At 46.5% G+C, this 18,581-nt stretch overlaps 1 protein-coding gene across 1 annotated transcript in view; it reads left to right on the top strand.

The window, feature by feature from the left end:
• PKNOX2 (PBX/knotted 1 homeobox 2) overlaps positions 1-18,581 on the top strand; it is a 78,279-nt gene that overhangs the window by 28,767 nt on the left and 30,931 nt on the right. Inside the window, exons 3-4 of the mRNA XM_008589228.1 lie at positions 5,849-6,020; positions 17,344-17,532. Coding sequence (XP_008587450.1) covers positions 5,849-6,020; positions 17,344-17,532 — 361 coding nt within the window. The remainder of the gene's footprint in view (positions 1-5,848; positions 6,021-17,343; positions 17,533-18,581) is intronic.

Below are 18,581 nucleotides of genomic sequence, written 5' to 3' on the forward strand. Positions count from 1 at the left end.
GGATCGCAACCCTCGGTGTTGCTCCCGCACCTCGCCCAGCCAGTGAGCGGGAACCGGTCTGCATGTGGGATCCGAACCCTCGGAGGGAGCGCCGCCATGCTTCCCAAGTGGCGCACTGTAGCAGTGCGCCACCGGGCCGGCCCTGCTTCTCTGTTTTTTACTTCTCCCCTTAACCAGGAAGAAATGTTTTAAATGTTTTTTTTTTTTTAAAACCCAGGTTGTCCAAAGAGGAAGGAAGGGAAGTGAAAAAGGACCCAACTGTCCTCTCTTGAGTCCTTTTAATGAAAGGAAATGGGTTGCAGCCAAGTAGGGGAACTGTAAGTTAGATATGAATGTAAGAATTACCAAGGAAGTTGTGGTCCCATTCCAGAAGGTCTTTGAAAATGTTAGGGAAATCCATCAGCCCAATTTGTGTTAGGAATGTCTGCCTTGAGGTGAGGAAGAATAAAATGGGCTTTGGTGAATCTTGCCTGCCAGAGGATACTCTCAGAAGCCTCACCGGGAAGGCGATGGGGAGGGCGGCAGGATCTCTTTGGTCTTGATCGAAAGAGCTCAGCCTTTCTGTTGCTAAGAGAAAGGGTGGTGGGTGGTAACCTCTGCAAAGGGCTTCAGCCAGCAGCCTGCCCTGTCTCTAATCTACTGTTTCAGGGGCAGTCCCACACACCCTGGCCTCAAACTGGGCATTCCAGGCCAGCAAATCTGGGTGATATAAAAAAACACGAAGGCAGAAATGTCAGAAGTAATTAAACCAAACGATGGCTTAAACCCCTGTAGAAATCAACACATCCGGTGTAATCACCTTCTTAAGCTAGCACAAGACTGCAATTCTATGGAGAGGGCTGCTTTATTTCTTTGGATCGTTAACAGGAACTGCATATCTTGAGCTTGATTTTAGTTCAGATGCTCCTGGGGAGAGGTGATGAGGGTGGGGGTGGGGTGGGGGGCTCAGAAAAGAAAAAAGAAATAATAAAATGTTATTCGAGATCATCTCTTCTTCCCTCTCCTGCCTGTGTCCGCACTCATGGCGAAGGCTCCCGCCCCCCCAGCACCCAGGCGGAGGCACAGTGCTGAATGTGCTAAATTAGGCCATTAGAGAAATTCATTTCTCTTTATTAGTCTGTGTCAAATCCTTTTTATTAGTGGCTGGAAACGACCTCTCTTCTGCAGTAAAATGTCATGCCAGTTCACTCCTTTTATTTGTTCTGCACTGACGAGGCTCAAACTCTCACTGAATTAGTGCAGTGAGATTTATTTCCTCCAAATTTTGAATGGCTTAAGAGAGATTGGGGTGGAGGGGGCAGTCACGCAGGAGGCGCAGGAGGCACAGGAGGCGACATCGGGCGGGGCAGAAGAGCTGAGAAGGGTCTGGGAAGGAGAAGGTGAGCTCTTAGAGAGGTCAAATGTCCTCAGCTCTTTGGAAATAAAATCTAATGACCATCTCTCATAGCTTGTTCGTTGTCTTCTGGGCACTGCGGACTGAGTTTCACATTCCTGCTTCTAGCCCCCGAAGAATATTGATTCACAATGGGAGAGATCAGGACAGTGAGAAGAGGAACTCCTTAAAAACCATTTTCTAGTTGGATAAACTGGGGCTCAGGGAAGGCCAAGATCCCACATCTAACTGGAAATCCTTCTCCTCACCCCATCCCATCTCAGACAGGGCCATTCATGTCTCAGGTGGCTTAGATGCCAGCTCTCATGGACTCTGCTATATTCAAGGGGGGATCCCCAAGCCTACAACTGAGGCTGCTGGAAAGAACTCCTTGAGTGTAGCTGCCAGCCTCATCTCCTGCTTTATGGGACGATGTTGGAGGGTAGCTTAGAAAATATAGGTCAGCCCTTAGGCTGGCACAGGCTGGGTGACTGGGAAAGGGCAGACGACTCTCCCATAGCTGGGAACAGCCTTAGAGTACCCCAGGGCCATGGCTGCAGCCACGGAACCCACCTGAGTCCCTGGGAAACTGAGCCCATCTCGCAGGAGGTTGCAGCGTCTCAGCAGTCCCCGTGCTCAAGGTAGCAGGTAGCAGTCTGGGTTTATGAGTGATCCAGGTGCAAAGAGTGTGGGAGCTTCAGGCAGCCATACTGGCCCTGGCTATGTTTCACATGAAAGCTGTGGGTAAGCTCAGGCACCGTCTGAGTTCAATAAGACAGACAGGACTCCTGGGATCACCTGGGAGGAACCAGATGCAGGAGCCTGGGGAGGGTGGGTTAAGAAGGAGGATTTGGGAGCCGGCAGTGCTGCCCGCTGCCTTCCCATCCCTGCTGCCCACTCCTCAGGTGAGAGCTGCTGCAGAGAGAAGGCCAGGCCAGCGTCCGTGAGGTCCACCCTGTGCTCCATGGACTCTTAGTTACCTCAGAGGAAGGACAGGCAGCCTGTTTCCTTCTTCTGAGATAGCAGAAGCTATAGAAAACACCCTCACGTATTCCACACTCACACATGTACGTGTGCGTGCACACGCACACACGCCCCCATTGTGGGGATAGCTGACACCTGGAAGTGAAAGAGGGTTATAAAAGAGATCCCTGCTGTGGGTCTGCCAAGAAGGTGTGCATTGTTCCCCAGTGTATGTGATGATACCTCCACTGCCCACCCCACCACCACCACAAGCGCAACTCTGTCTGAGGCCTGTGAGGCAGCTCGAGATCTAACTCCTGCTGCCTTTTCACCCTCCCCTCCCTCCACTCCCCTCCTGCCTACCTTGCTCCAGCCATACTCGGCTAGATTTTGTTCCAGAAACATGCCAAGTTCATTCCTATCTCAAGTGCTTTGCTTTCTCTCCTGCCTGGAATACCTCTCCTTCAGTGTGACTGTTCCTCATCATTCCAGGCTTAACTTAAATGTCACCTCCTCAGAGAGGCCCTCCTCCCTACAGGTACAAGGACAGAAGCAGAGGAGACCACCCTGCTCTCCCCACCCCAACCCCAGTGCCAGGGGACTCAGTCACGGTAGATCACTCTTCCTCACCCCACACGCCACTCACACCGTGTACAAAGAACACACAATCCCTGCATACATATTGCATATAGAGAACACGGAACACATGCATACACGGTACTCGCAGCACACAAAATCTGCACCTGGTTGCATACACACAACCAATATGTGCACATGTCATGCATAAACAAAACCCCATGTGTGCACACACAGTGAAAACACAGGACAGCACACAGCACTCACACCCTTGCTCTTGACAGCCTGCATTCACCCCGTGCACACACACACACCATCCCCTCCCTGCAACCTGTGAGAAGAGTGTGCAGTGACCGCGGCTGCCGCAGGGCTGGAGCGGGGGCTGCACCCCCACCACCTGGCACGATGCTGCGGATTATTAGTTCCTGGTAATTTAGTGCCCTGGTACAGAGTCGATTTGTGCCTTTCATTCCTAATTGATCTAGTGGCTGTTTAAATGGCAGCAGGCATCTGTTGAGAGTAGGAAGGTTCATAAGGCGCAATAATTCATAACACCGTCTGGAATTTGCCTTTCATGTCCCTCAGCTAAACCACTGTAGGGCTCTGCTTAAATTACAGCCACTGAGGCTTTCTTTGGTATTCCACTCAGGGCCAAGAGAATCTTGCATTAAACTAGGATCAGGTTAGATTAGACTATAATACGCTGCAGTATTAGTGGCTGCAAATGAAGACTTATACTGGAGTTTAACCCCTTCACCTGGTTTTTTCTTTGTCTTCAGCTGGATGGCTAAGCTAACCCCTTGTTTTCCCTACCAGCTTTCTACTGGGGCTCAACAGATCTTCTGGCAATTTGGGGCTGTAGATGGGCCACCCTTAAATATTAACCCTGCAGGCTGCACACCCAGCCTGCAGCTGTGGGGCCAAGCAGCTGATGCATCAGCTCGCAAACAGGGGTCGGAGAGACTGTGTCCAGGGTAAGGCTCTGCTCCTCAGCAGCTCGTCCGAAACAAGAATTTATCTCCCGTCATCCCCCGCTGCCCTGAGCCTGAGTAGAAAGACTCGAAAATGTGGGTATGAGTGTGGATGGTGTGAGCCTTTCCACGACTTCTTATCGTTTCACGCAGAATTATTAGAATTTCAGAATGGGGCAGGCTCACAGGGGTTCCCCACCTGCTTACAAATGCTGTGTAGGCTAGATGTTCAGTCCTTCTCTCAGCGTATTCAACCATAGTGTGCTGGAAAGGGAAAGCATGGTCTATTTTCCTTTTCAGGATTTACTGTGTTCACGTGTGGCTATTTAAATTTAAATTAATTAGGGCCGGCCCGGTGGCGCACTGGAGAGTGCGCCGCTTGAGAGTGCGGCGGCGCTCCCGCCGAGGGTTCGGATCCCATGTGGCGACCGGTTCCCGCTCACTGGCTGAGCGTGGTGCGGGCGCAACACCAAGGGTTGCGATCCCGTTGCCGGTCCCTGGTACGGGCGCGACACCGAGGGTTGCGATCCCGTTACCGGTCAGTAAAAAAGACAAAAAAAAGGGGAAAAAAATAAATAAATAAAAATAAATTTAAATTAATTAAAATAAAATAAAATTTTAAATTCAGCAACCTGGTTACAGTAGCCATATTTCAAGTGTTCATTGGCCTCATGTGGTTAGTGGCTACCCTACTAGACGGCGGAGATTGCAGAACATTTTATCCATCACTGCAGAAAGTTCTCCTGAACAGTGCTGGCTAGAGCATCCCCTTTGGCACGGGCCTGGGGGCCAGGTCCAACACACATTTCTCCTCCTCTCCCAGCACGCAGGGCTTAACCACAAAGAAAGGAGCTAGATTTCGTGGTCCCAGGAGTCTGAGGAGGCAGACCAGAGAGGGATGTGCAGATGCTTTTTTGGAACCACAGTAGGAGGGAATGGGGCTCCCCAGTGTCAACAACCAACATGCGCTTACATATGCAAGTAAGCATACACACATATAACATACATTCAACAAACGCTTATTGAGATCCACATACCTCTGTGAGACTCTGGACACACAGTGATGAATAAGGTGGGCTTGGTTCCTACCCCCACATAGCTCACAGTCTAGTGAGGAAGGCAGATTATGAACAACTCAGGGGCTATCAGCATACGTTTGGGGAAGGGGGGGCCATCAGGGAAGCTTTCAGGATTTGGTGATATCCAAGCTAAAATCCATTAAGTGCCTGCCATGAGCATTCATGGCAAGGTCCTAGGAATACCATGATTATTAAAACAGATACAGTCTTAAAGGAAAACAGTGAACAAATACTGATGCAAATAATCATTTAATTACAGTTGTGCTGAGGGTGTGATGATGGAAATGTTATGCATGTAATTGGGGTGTCTGACCTAAACCGAGTCTGCCAACAGCCACAGGACAGGTGGAGGCATCTGCCGACCGTGTGTGGACGAGTATGTGGGCTCATACACATCCCTCTGCAGGCACTAGGAAACGCACGGGTGTTTGTACACATCTTACAGCCTCACTGGCTCCAGACAGCAGAGAACAGGTCTGTGACCTACCACTAATGTTCCCATCCAGGACTTCTCTGGACACTTCCCACATTTCCTTCTTGGGTTGACTCAGTGCCAGAAATGGAACCTACTTCTTCAAAGGGTTATAACTCATCTTCCCTCTCCAAAGAGCTATGTAGCTTATCTGACCAAAAAGAAAAGGTTGGCCCTCAGGAGGTAGGAACTGGAGCTCTCTGAGGCCCCGGGAATGGGTAAACTGGATCCTCCATGCCAAGGCACAAGATGCTATCATCTAGATTGACTGTGGGGATTTGGGACATTCTCATGGAGTGGGACATTGGGAGAAGAAGTGACAGGAATAAGGGCAAGGGAGCCTGCTGGCTTCTGAGCCCAGCCAGCAGCATGGTCTCTGTGTGTACGCTTGTGTGAGCTCTTGATGTCCCTGCAGGCACCCTCTTTTCCCGCTCCTGACGCTGCTGTTTGAGAAATGTGAACAGGCCACCCAGGGCTCTGAGTGCATCACCTCCGCCAGCTTTGACGTGGACATCGAGAACTTTGTCCACCAGCAGGAGCAGGAGCACAAACCCTTCTTCAGCGATGACCCAGAACTGGACAATCTGGTAAAGACCCTCCACCCCCTACCCTAGCTAGAGTCTTCCTATCCTCTGATCCCCTCCAAATGTGCTAGAAATGACCCTTTCATTAATTCATTCAACAAAAGTGTTGAGTGCCCACCATGGGGCAGGCACTAGATGCTCCATTCCAGCAGCTAGGAACCATTTCTGTTCCATGCACAGGCTTTATTACTGAAGTCCTCCCCATCTCTGCCCATGGTGACACCAGCATCTGACCCACCCACCTTCTTGCAGTGCAGACAAAAGGAAAGGAGGGTCATAGCAGCCAGAATGCCCAGGATAGCTGTTCTGAGGCCTGGAGTCCTGGCATGTTAGCAAATCTGTCTTGGGATGCCCAGAGAACAGCTGATGGTTGAATGAGGGTAACAGTCATGACCAAGCACGATAATAGAGAAAGACCTGGACACACAGTCAAGTTGACAAGACCAGCAGAGGTCTTGCCCATTTAGGGGGGCACAGTTAACCAGGCTTCCAAGCCCAGGTTATCATCCAGATCATCACTGCAGTTTTATAAAATACACATTCCTGGGCTACACCATCCGGAAATTATGGTTCTGTAAATTCGATAGGGACCTATGAAGCTAAATTTTTTAAAGTTTCCTGGGAAATTGTAATCATCAATTAGATTTGGTAACCACTGTGTTGAATGACGTCTAAAATTCTCATCTAGCTCTGGGAATTCTGCTGAGAAAGAGCAATGGAGAGGCAGCTCTGTTTGTTCATTACTCTAAATAGTCATCCTGGAATTATTAACCACAATTTTTGATTTTTCTGTGGATGGATTACCCAGATTATGCATGGTGAATCTGGAAACTCTGCAAAACTCTCCCCCACAAACTGATCGATTATAGTGCTGACCTCCTGCATCCAGAGTTTAGCCCATAACTGCTTCTAAAAGGGAAGCGGAGGTAGAAAAGCAAATGTGGTTCCACAAAGGCAGGAAGAAAAACTACCCACGTGTGCGCACACACATACACACGCACACACACACAGTGCGTCTGCAGAACGGATGTAAATGGCTTTAGTATTATTCTGTGCTGTCAATTATCCACACCACTGCTTCTCTCAAGAGTTGAATATGGTACTTTATGGAGTCCAGAAGAGCGACCAGGAGAGCCACCAGCCTGGAAATTTGTGAAGTGTTATGATGGGGCCGACATTTAGAGCAGAACAGGCCTCGGCCAGAGGATAACCACTTGCCCGCCGTGTTAGTGGAGTGTTAGTGGAGGCATCTGAGCACCCAAATCCACCTCTGCTCATACCTTGCCCTTCCTCTTCCCTGGCTGGGATTGAGCAGCCCCACTTCCCAGGAGGCCAGGTCACTGTCTCTGAGATCCCCTGGGAAAGCTTCCCCGTGCAAGTTCTCTAACTGGTCAAATATTAAGTGCAGGCTGGTCCCTCCCTGCCCTGCTCTTTGACTGATCAGAATCACAGACTACAGTCAGGAAGCAGATCCTTAGAACCCAGACCCACAGCAGCCATGGAGCCAAGAGAGGAAGCAGCCGTTTCTGCAGGAGCTGGAATGGTCTTGGGGGGCCAGGGCCCACTTCCCTCACTTGGCACAAAAAGAAACTGAGGCCTAAGTTGGTAAGGAAATACCTAAAATTAGACTGAGTGCTGTGAAAAATTTTAAGCCTTCTTGAGAGGTAGGAGTCCTGGGGAAACAAACCTCACTTGCCTTTCCACCCACCACCTGCCTGGTGAGCTATGGAAGACCCAACAAAGAAAGCCTCCCATTCTAGCACAGCCTGGAAAATACCAAAAAGTGGCCAGCTCCATGCTCTCCCCTTGCCAACACCGCCCCCTGTCTCAGGGTTCTGTTCAGAGAATCAGATTTCTTGATTGAATCCAACAGAAGGAGATTGAGTGTCTGCTATGTGCCAGGCCTGACATGGATGTTGTAGATTCCCTAGTGGCCACGGACCTCTGGCATTCCTTGGTTTTCTATCACAGGAGACTGGGCTGAGAGGGGTCCAGCTGGTGGAGCGATCCTTGGTCATTCCACCTACTCATGTGGACCTGATTTACCTAGATGAGTTAGCTACAGTCAATGATCGGTTGATTGACTGATTGGTTGACTAATCACATAAATGGAGAGATCTGAAAAAACACTTAGAGACAAAAAACTTGAGCCCAGCTTCACTGCTCACTCACTGTGTGACTTTGATGACTGAACTCCTTTGAAGCTCGGTTTCCTCCTCGGTAGCTCTAATACACCTATCTCATGTGATTGTAGTAAATTAATGAGAAGGCTCAGGGAAATGGCCTTTAAAAATGCCTGGCATCCAGAAAGTTAAACTCAAATGCAGTATTTCTACTGCAAGGTGTTCCATTTCCCAACCTCACCCCCTGGCCACCACAGAGACTGTGTGGCCGGGGACCCTAAAACTTTATTTGAAGAGTCAAGCAATGAATGCCCTTTGCCACCCCCACTCCTGGTCCTGTGTCAGGTGGGGAGAGATGAAGAGGACAACCACAGGAGCCATCATTAGAACAAGAATCATGTAGCCAGCCCAGCCGGGATGCACGTAATTAGAAATTAGAAAAAGGTCAGATCGCGTCATTATCAGCTCAATCAGCTGCCGAGTGCCACAGCCAGTTAATTTGGCATCTGTATTTTTTACAACCCTGCACACGTAGCCCAACGGACTGTAACTCTTTATCCGGACAGATATACTGCGCAGCTGAGCAGGGACATAAAATGAGAGACCCCAAGCAAATGAGCTGAGATAATTGAGAGATTTATTTTTTATATATATGTGTGTCAGGGCGGCTTTCCTTTGCCCTTGAATATTGACTTTCATAGATGGGACTGTTAGGAGGGCACTTGGGTCCCTAAGAACTTCGCCCCTCGGAAGGGCTCTTCCCCCCTCCACCCCCACCCCCACCCCCGTCCCGAGGCCCTTGACCTCGCTCGGGCCCTGCCTTCTCTCCAGCCCCGCCAGGCCCACCACCATTTGGTCGCGAATCCTCTCCATGTCTCCCAAGCAAGTTGCCCTGTAGCTCCCTCCCGTGCTGCCCACGGTCTCCCGGAGCTGCCCCAAGAGATCAGAGGTTCCCACGTTGTAGATTTCGGAGGGAATGTCCCTTCCGGGTTAGCCAGCTGCTCCCACAGCGCCCCTACTGGAGGAGAAACAGAATCACAACAACTTGGAGGGAAACAAACCCTAAAGAGAAGCAAGTCCAACCTTCCCCCCTCACCGCCCCCCATTTCATAAGCGGGACGCTGAAGTCCAGAGAAGGGAAGTGACCTATGGAGGCCAAAGCCCGGGTCGGCTGACTCCTCCTGTATGTCACTGCACCTCTCTTCTCCCTGGTGTCAATAAAGCCCTCATTTATAAATAAGATAGTGCCACCAATCTCCCTTGCCCTGGCACCCACACTCTGACCCTCTCTACCTCCCCATTTCCATGCGATGGGAGTGGTTTACCACCCTCCTGGTGGCTAAGCTGGAATGCCCCTGGGTAGCTCGCCTGGTAAAATCCTCAATTCCCACAGCTCCCCAGTGCTCCCCAGGCCTATTTCTTAGCTGGCCAGCATTTCCCTCCTTGGGCCCAGCTGCCTCTGACTGGCAGTTGGTAAAGTTTGTAAAATTTGCAAGAAAGCTGGAATGCCCCTGGGTAGCTCGCCTGGTAAAATCCCCAATTCCCACAGCTCCCCAGTGCTCCCCAGGCCTATTTCTTAGCTGGCCAGCGTTTCCCTCCTTGGGCCCAGCTGCCTCTGACTGGCAGTTGGTAAAGTTTGTAAAATTTGCAAGTTCCCCAAACCCCTTTGAAAGGTAAAAGCTTTTTGTTTTATAAAATTTGATTTACAGGCCCCCAGTGCAGGCCAAGGTTTTATATATTATGCAAGATTTCAAACCGAGGCTGTAAAACGTACGGTTTCAGTTTCATGCATGGAATTTTTTTATGTGTAAATTTTTTAACATTTATGGGGCACGTTTTAATGAGACTCTGGTGTGGCTCAAGGGACAGATTACAGCTGCCTGACCGCAAAGCCAGCTTCAAAATGGGGCCCCCCAGACCCCTGGGCCCACTCTGAAGAAGCAGGGCCAGAGGCTGGAGGCTGTGGATAAGGAGGCACAGGAAGGAGCCGGGCCACAGCTCTGGGCCCACAGGGATCTCAGGCCAGCCCTGCTCAGTTATTCACTTCAGCCTTCAACCCAGACTCTCTCTGCCTACATGAGAGCAGAAAATCCTGCAGATATCAGGAAAGGGAAAGGAAATAAGAATAATCAATGCTAGTAATAAGAAACATTTATTGAGCACTTACCAGGTGCTAGGTACCATTCTAAACACTTTACGTATATTATCTTATCTAATCCTCTTTCCACACCCACAGGCACATGTTATTATTATCCCCATTTTAAGATGAAGCCATTGAGACAAGAGGTGAAATCACCAGCACCAGATCCCGCAGCTAAACATGGCCAGAGCAAGAATCAAATACAGGACTGGAGGTCTGGTGTCCACACTCCCAACCATCATACGGCCCTAGAGCTGATCTCTTCTTAGACCTTTCTATGTCCCAGGTCTTCTTTTTAGTTCTTTTCTAGACACATCTCACTTAATCCTCAGTAAATTCTGAGGGAGCCACTATTATTATTCTATGTTACAGGTGAGGAAACTAAAGTTCAGAGATCATGTAAATTGTTCAAGGTCTCACAGTAGATGGAAGACCCAAAACTCTCAGCCTCCAAAACTCATTGTCCTTGAGTGCTCGACTTTGCTATTTAATTCTCACCATAGCCCTAAAATCAGTTGTTTTTATCCTCATTTTACAGAGGAAGAGATCAAGGACTAAGGGCCCTATAACCAATAAGTTACATAGCTGGCATGTGAACCTTGGGTCTAGCTCTCGAAGCCCACGCTCTTTCCTCTATACCACACTCTTCAAATTCTGAGGCCATCAGAGGGGAAGCACCAGGCTCCTGACTGAAAAATGATTTATCTTGCATGCATGATGGTTTCCATAAAATATTCGTGCTATCCCCCAGTCATCTGGCAGTTCTCCAGTCCCAGGTATCCACTTTTCTTGTCCTTTTTTTTGTTGTAGTGACCCCACACTTTCCACTGGGCAGACCAGGCTGGATCGGTCTGGAAAAGTTCCTGATTAGATTTTAACTTGGACCGCCCCAGTAACCGGCTGGAAATATCAGGGCATGTTAAGAATGTCTTCCCTAAGTGAGGGAAAATAGTTCCAGCTTACCAAGTTGCAGAAGAGGAGAGAGTGAAAGGAATTTGCCCCCAAGGCGAGGATACCTCCTTAATTCCTACATGGAACTGAGTAAATTGCCTGATCTCTGAGCCTTGATTTCCTTATCTCTAGGAGAGTGATAATATTGCTTGTGTCCCTGTGGTGATGAGACTCAAATGAGATAATGGCGAGAAAGCACTTTGTAAATTGAAAAGTGCTATGTATACAAATGTTTTGAAAGGCAAGAAATTATTATTAGCAAGTGAAGAGGACGTAATACTATAAAAGAAGCAACTAACTGTATGGAAAGGCACTTGATGGTGCAGAGAGGGCCACATTGGCATGAAGAACTGACATTCATTGAATAACTACTCTATGCCCAGAATATTTGCATACATGATCTTATTCAATTTTCATAACTCTAAAGTGTAGGTATTATTATCATCCCATTCAAAGATAAAGCTTAAACCATTTGTCCAAAATACCAGGCAGGAAATAATAGATTTGGGACATCATGCCATGTGACTTCATAAAAAATAAGAAGCCCCAGTTTTGTGTACTGTCCTGTAACTATGATATTTGGGTATAGTGGATGAGACTAAAGTGTGAGATTGTATCTTGTTTTGCTTTTTTGAAGGGAACTTCTTAGAAGGAGAGGGTTGGATCTTTATTTTGAAAGAGAAGAGAGGGAGAGAAGTTGAAAGATGGAGCCAAACCTGGGGAAAGGAATTAAGGAGACATTCATCACACTTGGGGGTGACATTAAATTAAATAGCATTGGTATTGCTCTTGAAGATGTGGAATAACTTTTTACATGATGCTGATCATTTAGAAAAATAGTTTAATAAATCAGAATTTTATTCTGAGGCAAAATACCAAAATTGTAAACACGTAGGATAGAGAATAATTTACTAAACACAAATATAGGGGGGGGGCGGAAACCCTGCAAATTATTTTTCACTTGCCAAATATGAAATAGCAGTTGAAAAGCCAATGGGATGTTAGAAGTTATTATAAGAGATTAAGAACAAAAGTGCATGCTTTTGGTTTCCTGTGGTTTATAAAACACTTTCACATTATCTCCTTTAGCCCTTATCAAATCTTGTGAGTTAGGAATGATCATTATCCCCATTTTACAAATGAGGAGACTGAGGCTCGGAGAAGTCATGGGATTTGCCCAGTGGCACCCAGTTAGCCAAGAGTGGGCCTGGACTCAACTCCAGGCTGGCCGAGAGTGAGCCCCCAGCTGTCAGCCGTGTCAGGCAGCCTCCTCACCTTGACAGTGTCGCTCAGTTTTTCTCTAATTCTGTCTAGGTCCCATATATTCATTGCCTTGGAAGACCATTCTGATTTACTCTACCTTCTTAAATCTTTAAACCAATTCTATTAGCCCATAAAAACGTAATCCTTCAGCTGTGTTTTATTAGACCAAAGGATGGGTCCACTTTGGGCCACTGTGCAGCAGATCTGCCTAAAACATGCTTTGCAAGTATTTCATTAGAGCGAAGCTATTCTGGGTAGACTTTACTTTTTATTTTGTCGTATATACCTTTACATTCTGATTTTTTAAATAATAAATATATATTGGCTATATATCTAAAATAAGTGAATAAATAAATAGGTATGCTTTTCTGTGTGTGTGTGTGTGTGTGTGTGTGTGTGTGAATATATATATATGTATATGTGTATGTGTATATATGTACTTCACAAGAAGATTTTAAAATAAGTGAGTAAATAGAATGTTGATTTAAAATGCAGAATAGTCTGGTAAGTGAAAGCTGAGATAAAGAAAGAAAGAAGAAAAAGAAAAAAGAAAGGGAAGGAAGGAAAGGGGAGAAAGGGAAAGATAAGGAAAGTTTAAGAAATTAGGGTTATTTTTGTCTAGAGAAGAGAAAGCTTATTGAAGAACTTATTCAAGTCAGATGTCTGGTCCAATGTGTGGCATATAGTAAGACTCAATATTTGCTGGGTGGATAAAAGTAAATTAAGGAAAATTGTGTTGATAGAAGGAGGTACTAGATGTTCCTGGTGCCCACAGAAAGCTGAGATTCTGCTCGAATGTAAGGAAGAGCTTCACGATCAGCAGACTGAGAGATGTTAGAGTTGGTCCGAGGCAATCAGTTCATCCCCCGATGACCAGGAGAGCATTGGAGAAGATACAGCCTTGTGTCCTGGGGGGTTTGGACCATCCACACACCTAGTGGCTGCCCAGATCATCTTCCGGGACCCCTTCCAGCACCCTCAGTGAATGGAGGGCAGGCTTTCTGGTAATGGTCAGAGAACCAGAAAATGGGAGGAACCTGACAGTCCAGCCCTCTTTTTTTACACATGAGAAAGCAGACACCATGTTGGTGAGGTGTTCTGACTCCTGGGGGCTAGACCAGGAGTGAGAGAAGGAAAAATCAGAGCAGCCCATGAAGGCACATTATCAGGGAGGGTTCTGGAAATCCTGAACTTTAATGTCCCCAAAGTTACTTAGTTTTCCTAGGACCACCACTTACTTCCTGTCACTTAACCACTTTCCCCCCAAATTTTGCATGCACTCTTTAGACTGCCCTTTAGCTACATAAATCCTGAGAGTGAAGCAGCACAGGCTCAGGATAAGGCAACCTGGCTCCATGTCACTCACCAGCCGTGTGACTTTAAGCAGGTAAAATGGTGTCTCTGTACTTAATTTTCTTCAACTGTAAAATATGGGCAGTAAGGGTACCTACTTATAGAGGTGGTTTTGTGGAATAAATAAGATAAGGCATGTGATGGGCTAACACAGAGCCCGAGATAGTGAGAATAAGAAATGTGTGGATGTTGTTTTCAATCCATCAACAAGTATCTATTAAGCCCCTTACGCTGTGCTAATTACTCGGAAAGACACAAAACCTTCATAGCCAAAGTCAGGTAGAAAATTTAAACACGAGCCTAAATTTACCAAGTACCCAACTCCACTTTCTGGTCCAGATGATCCATGCTAAAGTCACCATTCTTCTCGTTGCCTGGGACCACTCCGTGTCTGTCAGTCTCAGCCATGGAGGTGACCCCACCAAGGAAGAGAGCCCACGGCAGAGCCCTGCATGAAGACATGATTGTTGGTTTCTGTCTCTGAGTGACACTTAGTCTAATTTAGTAGCCCAACATCCTTAGTTGGTTGAGCATAAACCCTGCCCATCAGGCAATCTACAAGCCCAACCCAGGAAATGTGGGCTCCCCACTTGAAATGCCAGTGAGGCTCAGAGAAGTGGGTGATCCTGGCTTCCAGCCACACCATTCTACACACACCTCACAGTCAAAATTCTCCGGAGAGATTTCCTTCCTTGTTTCCATCCCCTTTTATACTGTTCTAACTCTTCCCTAGGTATCAAAATGTTAGCCAAAAGCTGGAAGGGTGGGATTGAATAGAGACTCCCACATATTGCTGTGTCGACATAAATGGATATGGAAAGGTGATAAGCACCCCCATATACATTTTTTTTCCTTTTTATTTTGATATAATTGTAGATTAACATGCAGTTGTGAACACTAATACAGAGAGATCCTGATTCTCCTCTTGAATAATCGTAGCACAATTTCACAGCCAGGAACAATCCACCAACCTTATTAAGATTTCACCAGTTTTTACATGCACTTGTGTGCATGTGTGTTTAGTTCTATGCAATTTTATTACATGTTTGGATTCGTGTAAACAGTCAAGATACAGAAAATAGTTCCTCTCTCCCTCCTCTAATCCACCCCTGTCAACTATTAATCTGTTCTCCATCTTTGTAATTTTGTCATTTCAAGAATGTGATATAAGTGGCATCTATATTACCCTTTGAGATTGGCTTTTCTGTCTCAGCATAATTCCCTTGAGATCCATTTAAGTTGTTGAGTGTATCAGTAGTTCATTACTTTTTATTGCTGAGTTGTATTCCATGATATAGACATATCACAGTTTCTTTATTCACCTGTTGAAGTATATTTGGGGTGTTTCCAGATATTGCTAGCTTAAACGTTTGTGTACATGTTTTTGTGTGAACATACATTTTTATTTCTCTGGGTTAGATGCCCAAGAGTGCAATTGCTGGGTCATATGGTAAGCACATATTTAATTTTGTAAGAAACTGTCATACTGTTTCCCAGAGTAGCCGTTTTCAATTTTACATTCCCACCAGCAACGTTTAAGTAATCTAGTTTCTCGTTCCTCACCAGCATTCACTGTTGTCACTATTTTTTATTCGAACCCTACTCATAGGTATGTAGTGATATCTCGTTGTGGTTTTAATTTGTGTTTCCCTAATGAACAATGACATTGAACCAGTCTTTTCATGTGTTTATTTGCCAACTGCACATCCTCTCCAGTGAAATGTCTGATCATGTCTTTTTCCCATGTTCTAATTGGGTTTCTTGTTATTTTACTGCTTAGTTTTAAGGGTTCTTTATATATCCTAGATAAAAGTCCTTTGCTCGGATATGTGGTTTGCAAATATTCTCTCCTAGTCTGTAGTCTTTCATCTTCTTCACAGGGTCCTTTAAAGAGCAAACATTTTTTAATTTTGATGAGGTCTGATTTATTTTCCTTTTCTGGATTATGCTTTTGGTGTCAAGTCTAAGACCTTTTTGCCTGACCCTAGATCCTGAAGATTTTATCCTGTTTCTTTTCTCTCAGAGTGTGATAGTTTTGTGTCTTACATTTAGCCCTTTGATCCATTTTGAGTTAATTTTGTATAAGGTGTGAGGTTTAAATCAAGGTTCACTTTTTTGCTTACAGATGTCCACTTGTTCCAGCACCATCTGAACAACCCCCTGTTGAAAAAAATATTTTCCGTATTTATGAACCATAAGAATGTCCATAGCTTTTTCCCTGTCACTTCTGAAAATTCACCCTCAGGCAATAATGCAGAAACATAAGAAAAAAGAAAAAAGCTATAAGCTTAGAAAATATTCACTGTAACATTTCTTATAAAATTGAAAATTTGGAAGTAATCTAAATGTCCAACATTAGGGGACTGCTTAAGGATGGAACACACAAGAAATAATATGCAGCAATTAAAAATATATTTACTCAATAACTTTCACTCATCCAACAAATATTTACTCAGATCCATATATGTCAGTGCTGATGATAACATGGTAAGAAAATCAGACATCATCCCTGCCTTCTCCAAGATCACGGTCTAGGAGAGAGAAGAGAGAAAACATTTGGCTCTTAGAAAAATAAATTTGCTGAACTAAGGGGAAAAACGGAACAAAATTATATGCACAAGATTATTGAAATATGTTAAAATATATGCATGTGGGAAAAAGTCATCCTTCATTTAGGGTGATTGGATCGAAGACAGGTTTTTTTTTTCACCCTCTGTTTTCCTTAGTATTTTCTTCTTATGATAACAACAAAAATAAAGAGCAAAGCTTCAATTGCAAAATAGCTTCTTGCCGTGAAGAGGTTAAGAATGTCCATTTGAGGAGGCAACAGGCACATGTACAGCGATCCAAAGGGCACAGAAAAGGTCACAACAGACGGTTAGGCATCTAGTGCCCAGCTAAGTCATGCTGGATTATTCAGTCCGTCAGCAAGTATCAATGGAGTGTCCACAAGGCAACCCGTATCACATGAAGCAGTCGGAATATGTGTTTAAGAATAGACAGTCCCTGACCTCATGGGCACTCACAAGAAACCCTGATCTCAGTCTTCCTCATGCTTGTTCCGCACTTCACACCTGACTGAGTACTGTCATGTGCATCCCTCACATGGTCCTCTCAGCAAACCTGTAAAGTTGTTAGGGAGGGTATAATTATGCCCATTTGTTAGACACTAAGGTGCAGAGAGCTTAAGCAACTTGCCCAAGCTCACACAGATGATAAATGGCAGGCCTGGGGCTTGGACCTGGCCTTCTATCTCTAAGGCCATTTCTGTTCTCAGAATATGACTGCCTCAAGAACAGCTGAGATAACAGAGGGCTTGAGGCAGGGAACAATCAGCAGAGAGCCACAACTAGAATTTAAATCATGTGGATGAGAAAGCATGTACCTAGGGTAGGGGGTGGGCTCCTCTCCCCTGGTGTGTTTGGGGCGGAAGTCCAGGCGACTGAGGGCAATGTGGATAAGAACACCCGGGCTTACCTCTACTCCCTCTCCCCAGATGGTGAAAGCAATCCAGGTCCTGAGAATCCACCTGCTGGAGCTGGAGAAAGTCAACGAACTTTGCAAGGACTTTTGTAACCGTTACATCACCTGCCTCAAAACCAAGATGCACAGCGATAACCTGCTCAGGAATGATCTCGGGGGTCCCTACTCCCCCAACCAGCCCTCCATAAACCTTCACTCACAGGTAACGCATAGGGCTGGGTCCAATCTATTAAGCCATGCTCCTAAGCCAGGTGCACAGGACATTCTGAAGGTCCCCTGGTGACTTAAGTAAAAAGACTCATTGGATCCCCCCAAGTTCAGAGTAATTCTTGGCTTCCTGGCCCCCACTATCCCAAGAAATAAGCACAAGAGTTAAGGAGATGGAAAGCTTTCCTGGAGGATGAGATGGGAGTGGACCCAGGCATCCCAGCCCCATAGCCTTTTTAAGAGGGCTGTGGCTTACTGAGCTCTCTGTGCTCCTGAGAAAGAAGAGTTGGGGGAAGTGGTCATTCCCTGAACCCTGCCCACCTAACAGATAAAGACAGCCTCCAGGGGACTGCCTCTCCCTGATCATTCTCTAGTCGCTCACCCTACCCTGACGCTTCTGTACCCCTAAGGTTCAGGGCCACTGTAAATGTCCCCTCAAGCCACCCCCTTCCAAGATTCACCTGCCACCTTCATCCTGGGAACTGGGAAATGCAGCAGCGGTGACTGTGCACACTGGGCAAGAAGGGGCTCTTCTCTCGAGGGCAGGAAGTTTTCCACAAACCTACAAACTCAGAAAGCTGCCTGGCAATACCCCTCCACCAAACTTATTAGCATCTGCACAGGGCACAAGCTCACCACTTTGCTCCTCCCCACTGAGTTCTTCAGTCCAGGACAGACAGACACATGCAGGGTCCCCCAGGAAGCTTCCAGTGGCCTCTTCTCCTTAGACAATCAAGCAAGAGATGCTGGAAAGAGTGCCTAGGAAAGGCTATGTTGTTTTTCTCCCTGGGCCTTTAAGGACCAACACATGCACTCTGCCTTTCCAGGTTGGTAGCGGCAGGGGAAGGGACAGGCTGACCTCTAGAAGGCCCGCCATGCTTTGCACATTCTGACAAGCACAGAGGATGTACCCAGTATCACACCAAACCCACCCCATGGGATCTTTGTGGGACTTGATAGTGAGTACAGCACAGGACACGGGGCAAGAAGTGTCTTTCCTCTTCCTGTTGCGTGAAATCACCAAATCACTTTATTACAGATCTA

This window comes from Galeopterus variegatus, unplaced genomic scaffold, assembly GCF_000696425.1.
Source record: "Galeopterus variegatus unplaced genomic scaffold, G_variegatus-3.0.2 Scaffold5316, whole genome shotgun sequence".
Lineage (NCBI taxonomy): Eukaryota > Metazoa > Chordata > Mammalia > Dermoptera > Cynocephalidae > Galeopterus > Galeopterus variegatus.